The sequence below is a fragment of the Alligator sinensis genome, unplaced genomic scaffold (genome assembly GCF_000455745.1).
Source record: "Alligator sinensis unplaced genomic scaffold, ASM45574v1 scaffold886_1, whole genome shotgun sequence".
Taxonomy (NCBI): domain Eukaryota; kingdom Metazoa; phylum Chordata; order Crocodylia; family Alligatoridae; genus Alligator; species Alligator sinensis.
Genome location: NW_005842040.1, coordinates 213,143 through 228,856, shown reverse-complemented (window position 1 = coordinate 228,856; position 15,714 = coordinate 213,143). Strand labels below are relative to the sequence as shown.

The window sequence follows — 15,714 nt, the reverse complement described above, 5'->3', positions numbered from 1 at the left end:
ATCCCCCCAATCCCCTTCCCAGTGCTGCCGCCACCCACCCAGAGTGCAGCATAACCCAGCCCCCACCAGGAAGAGCCCGGTGCGGTCCCAACCCGAGTTCGCCCTGCCCCATGCCAGTTCCGGGCGCACGTGCCCCCCATACCCTCCCAGGGTGCATGTAGTGGGGGGAGCCACCTCTCCCTGGCTAGGCAGCCCTTGCCCCACTCCCTCCTCCCACAACAAACTTACCTGCTGGACCCAGCTGCTCTCCATGTGGCCAGGCTGCGCTCGCACACAGAGTCCTTTGTACCCCCTACAACCCTTTCAGGTACCCCCTAGGGGTACGCATACCCCCAGTTGACAATCACTGCTCTAATACAAGGGTACAAAGTTTTCAGGCTACAGATGAGGCTCAGAGCCAGCAACATAGAATTTTTTTTGTTTAAATCAATTTTACTTTTCTTCTTTTTCCCCCTTTTCTACTTTTCTTTTCTCTCTACCTCTCCTCTTCCCCATTCATTCAAGTTATGTCATCTGTTCTGCATTCCATCTCCCCTTCTCCTTTCCCTTCTTTTTTCATAATCTCCTCTCATGATCATTTATCTGTACTTCTCATGTTTATGGTAATAATGATTTTTAAATCTGAAGGCAAATGGGAACAGTAACAATAGTGTTTTCAGGAGAAATTTATCTGCATGTGCAGGAAAACTACAGTCCAGATTTCCAAGAGATAGTAAGGATTAGCTCAAACAACCAGTGAAAATACAAGTTAGCTGTATGCCTTCTTCAGATTAAATCTCACTGATGGGTCAGGATTTTGAGGATGGAATATAGCAACTTCTGAAAGGTTGCAATTAAACATTGCTGGGTGTTACTTATGCCTTATCTTCCATCCCTTGGCTTTTGCCCTCTCCTTTCAGTTATTCCTGAATATTCATTACACAGGACACAGACTAATTCTTAGCAACTGTTTTCAAGGAAAAATAAGTTGTGCAGGCTGAGTGGTTTGCATGTAATTAAATTCACAGCAACAGTAAAAATTATTTGATTTCCTGAAGAACTTTTACTTGGGTGACTGAAGTTAAATATATGTGAACAGGAAATAAAGATGACTCATGAAGGAGCGTGCTAACATGTGTGTGCCAAATAGTATTACTCATCTATGTATTACCCACCCAGAGGTGTTTTGGTAGGGGACGAACCCTACTTCAGTCCTGTATTCAGGCAAATTGTTGCATGTAACCTGCCATATATCACATATATATATATATATATATATATCAAAAGGCAGGGTACATATTATCAAGAAGAAATAAAATAATGACTGACTTAGGGAATTTTTATGTGCTTATTGTCTAGAACCCTTCACCTTATGCTTTGACAGTGGCTAATCTTAATAGTGTAAAATGTTATTGCTGCATGTTTAGTAGCCAACATGAGGGCCTTGTCACACATTACACTTAGAATGTGTCTTATTTAGATCATAGTAAGCATTACTATGAGTTAGAAAGTTTTCTGAGCAGTCACATAGTAGTGCTTACTAGGATCTAAATAAAGCCAGTCCTAAATGGCTGAACCATTGAAGACTCCAGTGCAGTGGGGGGACTACGACCAACGAACAGCTCCTATAAACCCAAACTAACAAACAAGTAAGATCAGCAACTAATTTCAGGGCCTTCTCACACATTACACTTAGCACATGTTAACTACACTTAAAACACTAGTGTTCAAGCAGTAAATCACATACTGAGTGCCATCATAGCAAAGCAACTTTAGGATGGTAACAGTTATTTGTTGGTCCCAGCCCTCATACTGCACAAGAGGTGCTTTGGTGAGGTGGGGGTCTGGGACTGCTGAACAGCTGTTGGTCCCAGCCTTCCCCCCCAAACATGGAAGCTGGTTTAAGACTCTGGTGCAGTGGGTGGGATGGGACCAAAAATCAGCTGATTGTCAATCCCAGCCTCACCACTCATGTCTTCAATCATGTTACCTCTGGGCATATCTACACCTAAATATTAATGCGACACAATAAACTTTGGTGCAGTTCATGCTGTAGTTTATTGCTCCCAGGCACAGTGTTTACACATGCATCCCAGGCAGCAGCACATTGAGTCAGCTGGCAGGGGGCCTGGGAAGGTCAGCCTGCCAGCCCAAGGCTGCTCTGACCCAGATCAATGTGCCCTAGAGGGATTAGCTGGGGCAAGAGGGTGTTTCCTGCAGGGTTAGCTAGCAGGCAGCCTAGACTGGTGATGCTTTACTGATGAGCTAATTAGGCAACTGCAATAAATGTCTTATGTAGATGCACCCTCTGTGGAGCAGTCAGATGTTAGCTCAACATATGTTAGGTAATACAGTGTGGAGATACCCCTTGAGGGAAAAGTCCTAAATTTGCTATGCTATGGTGGCTAAAACTTAGCATATGTTCTACTGCATGGACACTAGCATTTTCAGTGCAGTTAGCATGTCCTAAGTGCAGTGTTAGACGAGGCCCTGAAATGAGTTGTTGATCTTACTTGTATATTAGTTTGAATTTGAATTTATTGCTGAAGAATTTTTTTTATACAGTTTTGAATCAACTCTTAAAGTCCAAGAGCATTCCACGGAGAAGGGGTTTTGTTCAACATTCCAGCATATGTCTCAAAAATTCCCCTTCCACGCTTCTAAGTCTCAGCATTGGAGAAGGTTTCTTCTTCAACTAAATATAGGCCATGTTCACTCTAAACAAAGAGCACAGTATAGGGTGAAAGTTCATAGAAATAAGAGGTACTTTGTAGCATAGGTAACAAGTACAGACAAGGAACTCCGTCTGAAGAAAAACAGATTTGGTGGCTATTTTATTTAATTTATTTTTGGAATCAAGAACTCCGCTTCATAGTGAGGGTGTCACAGGTACTGGCTGGCTGACATGCTTTAAGAAAATGACTGTTTTATGACATTACAGTATCTTTATCTGCCATTTACTGTAACAGTATCTCTGATATATTGTGTTTCTTAGTTACAAAATTAAATTCTTAATATAACAGAGAGACATTGATGAGAAATGAGGTGTGGGGATGTCCCTCCTAAGGTATATAACAATGACACAACTTATGCAATTGACTGTGTATTTTATAGCAGGTGAAATAAAAGAATAAAGATAATAAGACATAGCTCACTATTAAACCTCCCCAAATTGTATAATTTTCATCTGCTTTAAGTTAAATATTTGAACACCCAGGCGAACAGGGAAGAATACTTAGGAGAGTTCTCCACCCTGTTAGCAAATTTTTTGTCATATCATTTGTTAGCACAAGCATTTGCACCCTAAAACGCCACTGTCTCCATGTAACACCCAGCACAATTGACTTTCATGCATTGTGTAACTAAGCAGTACAGTGTTCCAACGTTAATCAAGAAACATGGATCTTCTATTCTGTGACACCATGGGAAACAGCAATCTATGTAGTCTGCAGGGGTAACTTTTCTTCTGCACATTTGGCCTAGGATATGTTGTGCAGAAGCCTGTACACTAACTTCCCCATGGTCACAAAAATCCCATTTTTGGCACTTGTGCAGTTTTCAATTTTGCTACACATTCAAGGTGGACATGGAACCATCTACATGACTTCTGAGCTTGCACAGTATGCTGCGCTCTGGCCTCAAAGGTATATGGATCCATCTACATGTACATCTAAAAGGGAGACCCTACTTCTAGGTCCCTTGCCCATAGGCAGTTTCAACCTATATCACTCTGATATTCCAGCATACGGCTCAGACCTATGAGCCATAGGTTAGGCATTACCCAGTTGTCTCTTCAATTCTCTGTACTGAATGCCATCAGGTTTTCACCTGCCCACCTTGCAAGCCTATTGAGGCTGGCCTGGATCACCAGCCTATCCTCAAGTTTGAAGCCTCTTTCCCAAAGTTTGGTGTCGTCAGCGAACTTAGCCAGTCTGCTTCTGACACCAGTGTCCAGATTGTTTATGAAGACATTAAAGAGTACAGGTCTGAGAACAGAGCCTTGGAGGATACCACTATTCACAGAGTCCCATGTTGATTTGGTTTCATCAACTACCACTCTCTGGGTCCGACCTCGGAACCAGTTCCCCAACTATTGGACTGTGGAGTAGTCGAGGCTGCAGATGCCCAATCCTTTTTCCACAAGGATCTCATATGACACCAGGCCAAAGGCTTTTTTAAAGTCCAAATATATGATATCAACCTCTTCCCTTTTGTCCAGGTGATAGATCACCTGGTCATAGAAGGAAATGAGATTGGTCAGGCAAGACCTACCCGCAACAAATCTGTGCTGGCTATCCCTCAGAATGTTACTTTCTGTTAGCCTGTCAAGAATGGTTTCTTTGATAATTTTTCCAACATCTTCCCAGGGATTGAGATCAAACTGATTGGCTTGTGGTTTCCCAGGTTTTCTTTCCTCCCTTTTTTGAAGGTAGGCACCACATTGTCTCTTTTCCAATCTTCAGGTACTTCACCCGAGCGCCGTGAGTTCTCGAATATCCTTGCCAGTGGCTGCGCTCTGATGTCTGCCAGTTCCTTTAGCACTCTTGGGTGCAATCTATCCAAACCAGCTGATTTGTGGGGGTCCAGCCTCTCAAGATGCTCCCTCACAAGATTCATGCCAATGGTGCACATATATTCATCCTTACCCCGGTCACCCCGCATCATGTTAGGCAGGGTGGTCCCTTTGGGCTGGTGAAAAACCAATGCAAAGTAATCGTTAAGCAGATTGTTTTTTTTTCCCTGGGTATTGGTAGTAAGTTGTCCCAATTGGTTTAGCAGGGGTCCAATGTTGCCCTTGTTTTTCTTTCGGCTCCCCACATACCTGAAGAAGGACTTTTTATTGTTCTTATATGACTGGCTAAGGGGAAATTTTATTTCAATAGTCTTGTACTAATTGATCTGTTTAAATTAAAGGAACTGTGACAAGGGGTCTTCAAGGTTTCTTGTGAAGTCATGGATTGGCATAAAAATGAGCTGGAGGATTCCAGAAATAAGAGGAAAGTATTTGTAGTCAAGATCACTAAAATGTCTCTTAATTAGTTAAGTTTAATGAGATCAGGTAATTGCCCCTACTTGGACATTGTTTACCTGGTGGCTAGTGGGAGCAGTGGGATGGATGAATTGGAAGAAACAAGCTACTACCCTCATTACGTCATGGGATCAGCCATGACATAACTGAATTCGCACAAAGGGATCCCACTTTACAATGTAACAAATAGGGATGCGTTTCCAGACCTTGACTGTACTGACCCCCAGAACAAGTTCAACCACTTTTACAAGACATTTTTGGTACTCACCAACAGCAGACAGTACACACAAGCACAGGGTGGTGATGAATGTTACCATAATGGGATTGGCAACTACAGAAACATGTGTTGCAGGCAGTGAGTGAGTAACACAGATCCACACAGGAGACTATAGTTTGGTATGCATCACTCCCAGAATGCACTGCACAAAGCAGCTGACTGCAGGCTTCCACCACACCGATCGCGTAAGAGTGAATTTACCTCTCAAATAATTAATTTTTGGTATAAAAAGGGTCATCGCATAAGAGTGAATTTGCACATACAGAACTCACATAAAGCGAGGGAAACCTGTACCTCCTCCCTTGCATCTCATTTTGCTTCCCTGATTTATTTCTCTTCTACTCTCTGTCTTGCTTTTTCCCTACTGTGCAATACCAATTTGACTTAACTAATCAGACCTCTCTACTTTTTGCATCACAGGCGTGATTCTGTGACCAGAGAAGTAAGATAGACATAATGGTTTAGTCAGCCTGATGCTGATAAAAGATTGCCAGGTTCTGGAGTGGTGGATAAGACAGTGAGCTGAGTGTGTATTTACCCAGAAGTCAGAACCAGAGACAGAAAATACCTTTTCTATCTTTGCTGTACTTTTACTCATAAGCAGGAACAGGCACCAGTAACCACACCATCTAAAGATTACCATCTCAAAAATTATAAAGCAAGATGCCCTGCCTCCACCTTCCCTCCCATAAAAGACTGCAACTAAAGTATCCTTTAACTGAATCAAAGAAGATAAGCTGAGAAAATGAGTTTCACTGATTTCTCAGTTGTGTTGTTAACAACCTTAACCAATATTTGTTGAACTTCTGTGAACATAGGGTGAGGTTTGCATATTACTTGCATCAAGCCACAAAAGTTAATTTTGGGACCATGCAAATATATAATATATTTCTATTTTTCTGATTCAGGCAACAAACACAATTTCCATGGTGTCACCATACAAAAAGTAATATATATATAATAGTAAAAATATATAAAGAACTTTAGTATATTGTATATATTAATGCATGTAGGAGTGAGGGAAGGTGTTGGATAAAATGTTGGTTAATTTTGCTGATTATGTCACTCTCCTATTTCTAGTCACCATGTAAGCAGAAGCACAGTACAGGGTGTATTTATTTGGAAACAAAATGTGTACACAGGCTAGTCAACATTTATTGGGAACTGAGGGTGCCAATACACATGCTGCAACGTATTCTAATTAGAACGTGTCGGAACAGACTCAATCAGGTCTTAGAAATGGCTGCTGGGGCACTCTAACTAAAGCTCATCAAATCAGCTTTAGTTAAAGTGTCCTGCAGCCATTTTTAAATGTGTGGGGGCTTAATACATGTGACACTGCAGTGATTTAATTAGAGTGGTTTTCCAGGAACCACTCATTAAAATGCCCCACCCTCACCCCTGAGCAAGTGTATAGGCAGTCTTAGAATATCACTCCAGACTCAGGAACTGTACAAAGCAATGGATAGGGCTGAAAGGGATAGGTAAAGAGGTGAGGCCACATTTTGTTTGGGTAGTATTCTCCAAAATAAAGGCTTAACACTACTGGCCATTGGATACTTAGAAATGCCCAGTTCAAATTTTAAGATAAATCTTCAGCTCACAAATGCACAGTGCTCTTTTAAAACATCCATGGACCACATATGATGGCTGGATATCAGAAGCAAATACGTCTCTTTTGCCATTTCTTCTCTATCACTCTAACATGGTTTAGAACAGAAACATATTATATACACATAGTCATCACTAGAGGTCACCACATGTCTTCTTAAGTCAGCCACATGTAACAATTAAAACATTTACAGGAGAAAACCCATGCAGGAACCTGAGCCTAGCTACCAGAGCACCTTTATGTATACTACCTACATTTTTTATAACTTGAGCATCTATATAATGCACAAAACAATTCAAGATACTGATTTATAAATATTTAAAGTGCTACATGGATATTTACCTTCATAGCCCCAAGCATCACTTAAACAGTGTTGGATTTAAAATAGAAATATAGTACAGTAGGGCGGTGCAAAGCTTCGGTCCCTGATTCGATTCAGCAGAGATTTGGCCCAATTCGGTGGCCTAAACTCTGAATCGAATCAGAGGACCCTTTAATCTCTCCAAATGGAATTGGAACCTTCCGAATTGATTCAGAGAGATTTGGAAAGATTAGGTGATTCAGACATAAAGACAGCTTTAAATATTTTTTCTGCATGCCCCTAGGTAGCAGGGGCTCGTGAATGCTGCAATGCTGGGGCAGATGGAGCACGCCACAGGAGCTTGCGAGGCTCCCCAGGGTGCTCAGCAACAGACCCGGAAGTGGCCCCGAAGCACTTCCAGTTCACTTCCAGATCCACTGGGGAGCATGCAGGCCCCCCCCCCCACCCCCGTGCACCTCCCAGCTCAGCAACTGGTGCCTCCTGGGTCTGGGGGAGCACCTGGGGCCCCCTGCAGCCCCCCTGTGTGCTCCCCGGCAGACCCAGAAGTGGATCGGAAGTACGTCCAGTCCACTTCTGGGTTTTCTGCTGAGCACATGGAGAGCCCCGCCACACTCCTGTGGAACCAGTGGCAACAACCCCCTAACTGGCCATACTCGCTGCTTAGGCAATGGACGGGGGGGCGGGTGGGAGTGCCGGTGCCCCCCTTGCAAGCACTGGCCGGGGAGTGGAGCACTGTTTCTCTCTCAGAAGCGGCCACAGCCACTCCCAGAAGCAGCTGCAGCCACTTCTGGAAGCAGCTACAGCAATTGGCCCCCCTGGTCAGTGGGATCAGCCATAGGAGATCCCCCCTGGTCAGTGGGATCGGCTATGGGGGCACTCTCCTTGCTCGCTGGCTAGTTGCTGGGGGGCAACACATGGCCCCCTGACTAAGGCAGCACCAGTTGCCCATGTGTGAGATGCTCAATGCACCCCAGCATTGCAGTGATCATGAGCCGCGCCTGCTATCTCAAGGTATGTAGAAAAAACTTTCAAAGCTGTATCTGTGTCAGAATCACTGATTCTCTGAATCAGCACTGAATCTTCAGATTCGGGTTTGGCTGAATTGAATCAGGGACAGTGATCCGAATCAACGAATCGAATCACTGTCCCTTATTCGGGCTGAATCCAAATTGAGTAGGGCCTGCTTCACACACCCCTATAGTACAGTGACTTTGTAAGCAATGGCAACAAGCCCATAAAGGTACATCTCTACCCTGCCTTCTGACAAATACTATGTAACATGAAATTGCTCACAGGTTCACTGAACACATTATAGTAGGAATTCTTGAGACAAGGAATGTTCACCAGCGTCTCAGAATCATTTCCTACTCCTTTTGCTCTTTTTGGTGACTGTCACAAAATCTTTATTTTCCAGACAGCAAAAAACATGAAGTAAATAGAAAGATAAGAATAGACAGATCAACACAGAAGACCTTTTTAGATACACTATCCAATGACATGTTCTCTAAAAAAGAATTTTATTTGTTCCTTTTGATCTCTGATAACCTAGACTGTTACATTTCAGCTCAGTATGTGCTTTTGGTTCCTGTCTAAACTAACACAGCAAATTGAATAGCAACAGAAAATGGTGCAAAGCCAAAGAAAATGATAAATATTTCCAATAAGGTGCATTGCATCTTATTCAAGTCTTCTGTAAGCACATGTGAAGAGCAGGGAAAGTGTTAGACTTACTGACTGAGAAGAAGCTAATAAATGAATGCTTGAAGTGCTTAATGCTTTTGTAGGGTTTTTTTTTTACTTCAGTCTTCACAAAAAAGTCAACTATTAGATGACAAGGACAGTTAGCAGCAAAAACAAATGAGATGTTATTGAGATAGGATGGGTGTTTTCAAACCAGGAAGGTTTTTGACAGTATCTTCTGTGACATTCTTGTGGAAATATAGCCAAGATGAAACTACTGTAAAGTGGGTGCATAACTGATTGGATAAGGAACAATCAAATGTACAAATACCGAACAACTACCAAGTCTGCAGATAAGGAACTGAGGGTTGTAGTGAACCACAAACGTAACACGAGTCAATAGTGTAATACTGTTAAATTAACAGGAGTATGCTATGCAAGTTACAGGAAGTAGTTCTTCCATTCTGTTCAGTACTGGGGAGGCTTCACCTGGAGGAGTGTCCAGTTTTGGGTACCACACATTAAGAAAGACAAATTGGTAACAGTCCAGAGGAGATCTTGAAAATGATTAGAACTCCAGAAAATATTGCATACAAGGAATAGTAGAAAGAACAAGTATTATGTTTTTGGAGAGTGCATGGCACAGGGGGCTGATAAGGGTGTACGCTACATACAGTGCCCACTCCAGAGCAGCCCTGCATGCTGGCTCAAGGGCTGGACTGAATCAAAACCACAGTCCACAGACCATCCCTGTGTGTCAGAGCCAGCATGCAGGGCTGCTCCGATGTGGGTGCCACGGACAGTGAGCACCTCATGCTGGCTCTGCATTCTATGTGCAACACAAGCCCCAGAACAGGGTTGGTATATACTGAATGTGGTGTCCGGGGCTGGACTGGCTATGCATGCTGGATGCAGCACAGGTTGTTGATCTAGGGTGCATGCTGCATGCATACCCCTGCCAGACCAGCCTTGCTTTCTGGCTCCAGTGTGTGGGGCTGATCTGTGGCCCCAATCTGGACTGGTCTTGGAGCATACAGGACTAGTTTGGCATGGGTACCTCATGCAGCATGTGCCTTATGCTAGCATTGTGTGTGAATCTCAGAGCGGGACCAGTGTGTGCTGTATGCAAGGCAAAATGGCTGGTCCAGGTTGTGAGCTGTAGGAGGTGTCCATGCTGGACCAGCCTCATGCACTAGCTCCAGTGCATGTGGTTGGCCTGCGGGTCTGATCCACCTGAAAGCCCAGCCCTGTACCCCTTTTTACACTTCTGGTTTAGACAAGGATGATCCTGCTCTGAACAGAGGGGAGATGACCTCCTGAGGTTCCTTCCAGCACCATACTTTCTTTAATTCTATGATCCTATGAAATGTAAAATTTACCTAAATATCTTTGAAATGTAAAATTCTAAGATATCTTTAATAGAAAACAGATAATTTACCATAAAATGCATTCAACAATTTTGCCTTTTTACCTTAGGGTTTTTTCCCCCCCAGTTTTATGCATCTATATATCTGATGCACTTTGTAAGCATTTCAAAAGGCTTTTATTTCATCATATTTTACAGAAAGACAATACAACTCTCTGAACAATATGTCATATCTTACTACTTTGTCAACAACATAGGCTAAGTACAGACATTCAAAAAGCCCAAGTCTGAATCTATAAAAGGGATGATGGGTAAGTAATCAGGTCTGTTACCTCTCATTTTCATATACTGCTGTTAACAAGGATGTTATCTCTGGAGACACAAATCCACAGTTTGAGAACTGAAACTAAGCATCACAGAAATGCTTAATGGGATCTTCTAGACTGAGCACTGAGTCCCATTGGGTAGAGTGGCTTTCTTTAATCTTTACTAATCTATAGAGGAGCCCCTGGGAACCCCATAAGATTGGGACCCTAATATAATATAGTCCATGGCCTGTTGTGACCTATTTATAAAACTTTTCTAAAAAGGTTACATGAATATATTTTCTCAAATAGTATATAATTAGAAGTTATAATCCCTATTCCATGATGATATCTTTGAGCTTTAACATATCTTAAATTAAAACTATCTTTATATAGGTTTTTTTTAAAGCATCTTAACAAAAAAAATTACAATATACAATTAAATTTAAAAAAATATTAATTTTTTTAAAATACATTTTTTTTAAATCATGCATTTTTATCCACTCTGGACGCTGGGGAACTATGAGCTAACTTCAATCTGGAGGGGATCTGGGACAGAAGTTCAATAAACTGATTTATCCTAAAAAGCAGTTTTATGTGCACTGAACTTCTATTGTATTACAGTTAAAAATAATTTTCTGATCTCTTATACCAGTTTATGTGTAATTTCTGTCCCTAGCCATACTGGGGGTTTTTTTTTTATTAAATGTGGCTCAGTCCTCAAAGGAATCCATAAATACTTGTGTTCCATGTGACATTTTTATAAAGAATTATTTAAGAAGTCTAGTCAACTTAACCATAATTTTAAACAAAATTCTTTAAAAACGTACTAGGAAAAGAAACAAATGCTGAAATTTAAATTGGGGAAGGAAATGCAAGCAAACAGTGAAAAACAAGTTAGGATCCAAATGATCTTTCATCTCACAAAGCCGAGTATACAAATGGAGCCAATAATTAAAAGGGTTGTGCTGTATAATTCAGAAAGTATGTGCTCTTGGATATGCAAGGGCGTACAGTGTTTCCTGTGCATTGTTCTTCTCCTTGTTTTCTTGCTTATAGATCCTTCTACGTTCCAAATATTTCACCCACATCAATGGACATCTTCCAATAAACCTTCAGAAAATTTTATAGGTCGGGGGCACGGACATTGAGTTTCAGAGTTCCAGTTCTATTATATTAATGGTTACTAATTTCCTAATTTTATATAGTTTTCATATCCCTAATAACTGGATGTAGTCTCTCCTAAGTGGGAGGGAATCTGAGCTAATATTAAGTAAACTTTATTTACAAAAACTCTGGTCATTTTTGAGTCTTCAGCTTTAAAGACTAAGAGCTACATTAAATAAAGAGCTAGGTGCCATGTTTGTGAGTGGCCACTGAGAATGACCCCAAGTGGTTTCAGTAGCATATTTCTAGGTTTGAAGTTTGCCAGAAAGAGAGGCTGAGTGGGGCATGCCTTTGAACATGCTGGCCTGTATGCGTACCAAATCAAGCCCCTTGGGAGACTTTAGTGGAGAAATACCTACATTTTGGCTGATTTGGCTTAGACATCGTCTAAATAAAACTATCGAACTACTAATATCGCCTTGACAAGATTTAAGTGCATGTGCAGAAGAAGAACCTTCAAACACATAGGAAACATTAAGGTCACAAACTGTGGTGTTTATAGAGGTTAATGGCACTTTTACACATGCTCTGGGGGTGGGAGGGGTGGCACTTTAATTAGGGTGGCTCTCAGAGAACCGCTCTAATTAAAGTGCTGCAGCGTCTCGTGTAACAGTGTCCTCATGCTTCAAAATGGCACTGGGGGCACTTAAGTTAAATCTCATTTGATGAGCTTTAGTTCAAGTGTCCCTGCTGCCATTTTGAAGTGTGGGGATGCTGATACATGAGGCCCAGGAGGCTGCTGGAGCACGGTAATTGCCACACTCCAGCAGACTTGATTAATTGTGTTTGCTCTGATGCGCTGTAATTACAGCATGTCGGAGCAGCCTGCACACTCATGTAATAGCGTCCTAAATGCCTTGCAGATTAGGGCGATAGCTGCACAGAAACGTTTAGGTTATCAATTCAACTCTTAGGCATTGAATTGGCACCTAAATTTTACTTAGGTGCCTGTGTCCATTTTTAGATCTCAAAACTTGTGGCAGAGGTGATATCTTTTATTAGACCAAATTTTTTTTAGATCTAGCACTGAATGATTATACACCTATCTGCTCTCCTGTGTCTTCACCATCTAAAGTGCCAATTTTCACCTTTCATCTGGCTGTGAACATAGTGTTTCACTGTTCCTTGTGCATATAATTCTGATCTTTACTAACTTCCCTTCCAGGATACAGAAAGCCTTAACAGGAGACTTTTCTAAAATCCTCTAAGGGGTTTAGGAGGACCTTTAGTCTAGATATAGATATTCAAAAAGCCTGAGGTGGAATCAGTCTAAGTTACGCAGTCTTCTGTAAGCAGTGTAGTTTAGATCCATAGCAAACTGAACACACACTCACCCTTTGTGGGGTGGAGGGGAGGTTGTTGGGTAAATCTTAGACTAGGTTCCACCATTTTTAAACCAGTCTGTGTGTGCTGAACTTCTGTTCTGTTATGGATATAGACCAGTTTCCCATCACATATACCAGTAAAAGTTTATCTCTTCACTTGTTCCTCCTGCACTTTTCCAGCAGAAATAAAGGAAAAATATTCACATAGAAATAAACAAGGCTGTAGCCTTCAAAAGCCTTATGCAAAAGTGTATTTTTCAGAGAAGTGTAAGTGTATATTTTATAGTCGTGTTTTTAAAAATAGCTTGTTTAACTTCCCCTAGTTTTGATGCATAATACTAGATTGCCATCCACAATAGTGAGGCAGTTGGAAAGCAAAGGTTTTATATTTCAAAGAATTGCCTCATTCATAAATAATACCGGAAAGCAATCTGCCAGCATGTGGTTGTATCATTAAATTGAAATGTGTGATTAACAGCACAGACCTTTACTGAATTACCTCATTGAAAATATCTTCCAGCGGATCAACAATCTACTTCAAAAACCTGTTTAATGTAATTCACTTTAATGAGTTTAAACATCTCTACAAGCAAAGTGAGCAGTGACTCATACATATGCTGGAATTAATTTAAGCCTTTCCTAAATCTTTTCTAATGATTTCTTAAATGGCAGGTGAAACTACAAGAAATAATCCATGAATGTTGATGATTTCAAAACTCTTTTAAAGCACTCTGTACCATTATGTCCAGGTACCTTGTTAGGTTGGAAATGCATGGTTTTAAATAATTTAATTTAAGCACAGTGATAAGAAATAACATGATTTTTCCTTTTGAGTTTCTTTCCTATTTCCTTACTTCTATTAACTTCCTCCTTCTGCCTTTTCCCACTACTTCTATAATACTCGTAATGAAAGAAAAGGAATTAAAAAATTTTAAAAAGCTATGAGATGTGTAGAAGTCATAGCTTTAATCATTTTGAATATATCTATTTCTAGACACAGGTATATTCTTTGTGTCAGAGCTGAAGTGTAAAAATCTGGGTTTGTGCCCTGGGCAAACCCTGTGGGAGCCTGGGGTGGAGGCCATGCAGTTCTGAGGGGAGGGAGAAGAAGAGAGAGCAGGAGTCTTTCCTATGCTGGGAACTCCAAAGCAGTCCCCCGCTGAACTACTGCTGCTGCTGCTGCTGCCTTTGCCATGTCCAGGCCTCTGCCTGCTCAGCTCTTGCTCTTAAAGCAGCATCACTTAAGTGTCCAACATTGTAGCAGCACTGCTCTTGCTGCAAGAGTTTTGTTTGTTGACTCATGCCTCTGTGCTCCCACACATTTGCACGTAGTCTGCTGAAGGTCACACTTGCTTTAGCAATTTTGGCATTGGTTTCATCATTGATGTTAACTGCATATGACAATTTACTACCAAGATAGGTGAACTTGTCCACTGCCTGGAGGGCTTGGCCATTCACTGTGATGGTAGGCTCTTTGTAAGGCTTTTCTGGTGTAGGCTGTGCATTACTTCTGTCTTCTTAGTGTTGATTGTGCAACCAATGTTGTCACAAGCTGAAGAAAAATGGTCCATACATACTTTGTTACATGTCAGACTCAGATCTGGCATTCAAGGAACAGTCATCATCAAACAGAAGATCACAAACAGTCACTTCCTGTAACTTTGTCTTCACCTGTAGTCTCCTCAAATTGAAGAGTTTGCCCTCAGTCTGGTAACTGATGTCAATCCCAGTGTCACATTCATGAAAGGCCTCTGTAAGTATGGCAGAGAATATTGTATTGAAGAGGGTTGGGGCCAACACACAGGCCTGCTTGACTCTATTGGTGACTGGGAATGGTTCAGATGACTAACTGTCATCCACAACATGAGCAAGCACACCATCATAGAATTGCCAAACCACAGTGATGAATTTCTGCAGGCAACCAAATTTTGCCACGATCTTCCAAAGGTCCTGCCAACTAACAGTATCAATGCTTTTGTCAGGTCACTGAAAGTCATGCACAGGTTGGAGTTCTGTTTCTGGCATTTGTCCTGAAGTTGATGAGCTGCAAATACCGTGTCTATGGTCCCGTATCCTTTCCTGAAATCACACTGACTCTCAGGCACATGCCCTTGTTCAATGCATTGCACAAGGCAATTCAACAGAATTCTGGAAAGGATTTCACAAGCTATTGACAGCAAGGTTGTCACAGGATTGTCTATTGCTTTTCCTCTTGTACAAGTGGATGACAGATGTATCTTTGTACTCCTGGGGCATAGTACCCCAGGACTGTAGATGAGGCAAATAGATTTACTACATTGAGTAGAAAAGGGTAAAGTAACATTGACACTAGAGCAGAATAAAAAGCTGCAACTAAGTGTAGTATTCTAAAGCTATTCCATTGTTATTCAGGAATGAGCAGTATTATAACATAATACTTTTTGTTTCTGTTTAGAAAACCGGAACAAAGGTAAGTAAGTAGTAACAGAATCAGGGGATGGGACCTTGATTCATTTCACCTGGAAGAAGTCTGCCACTTCTCCTGAAGTTCATGTGCTACACAATCACAATATTTGTAATAGTGGAATATGGGGTCAAGTTTGACAGATAGTTAACAATATGTAACACTATGGTTGAGGCAAAAGATTAAAACCTCCAGTGTAGTGGAAAACA

At 41.5% G+C, this 15,714-nt stretch overlaps 1 protein-coding gene across 1 annotated transcript in view; it reads right to left on the bottom strand.

The window, feature by feature from the left end:
• Window positions 1-14,643: 14,643 nt before the first annotated feature.
• The window catches only part of LOC102377411 (keratin, type I cytoskeletal 23), a 35,561-nt gene continuing 34,490 nt past the window's right edge, over window positions 14,644-15,714 (bottom strand). The window contains exons 9-10 of the mRNA XM_006022575.2: window positions 14,913-15,019; window positions 14,644-14,813 (exon numbers count right to left, since the gene is read on the bottom strand). Of these exons, the coding sequence (XP_006022637.2) occupies window positions 14,644-14,813; window positions 14,913-15,019 (277 nt within the window). The remainder of the gene's footprint in view (window positions 14,814-14,912; window positions 15,020-15,714) is intronic.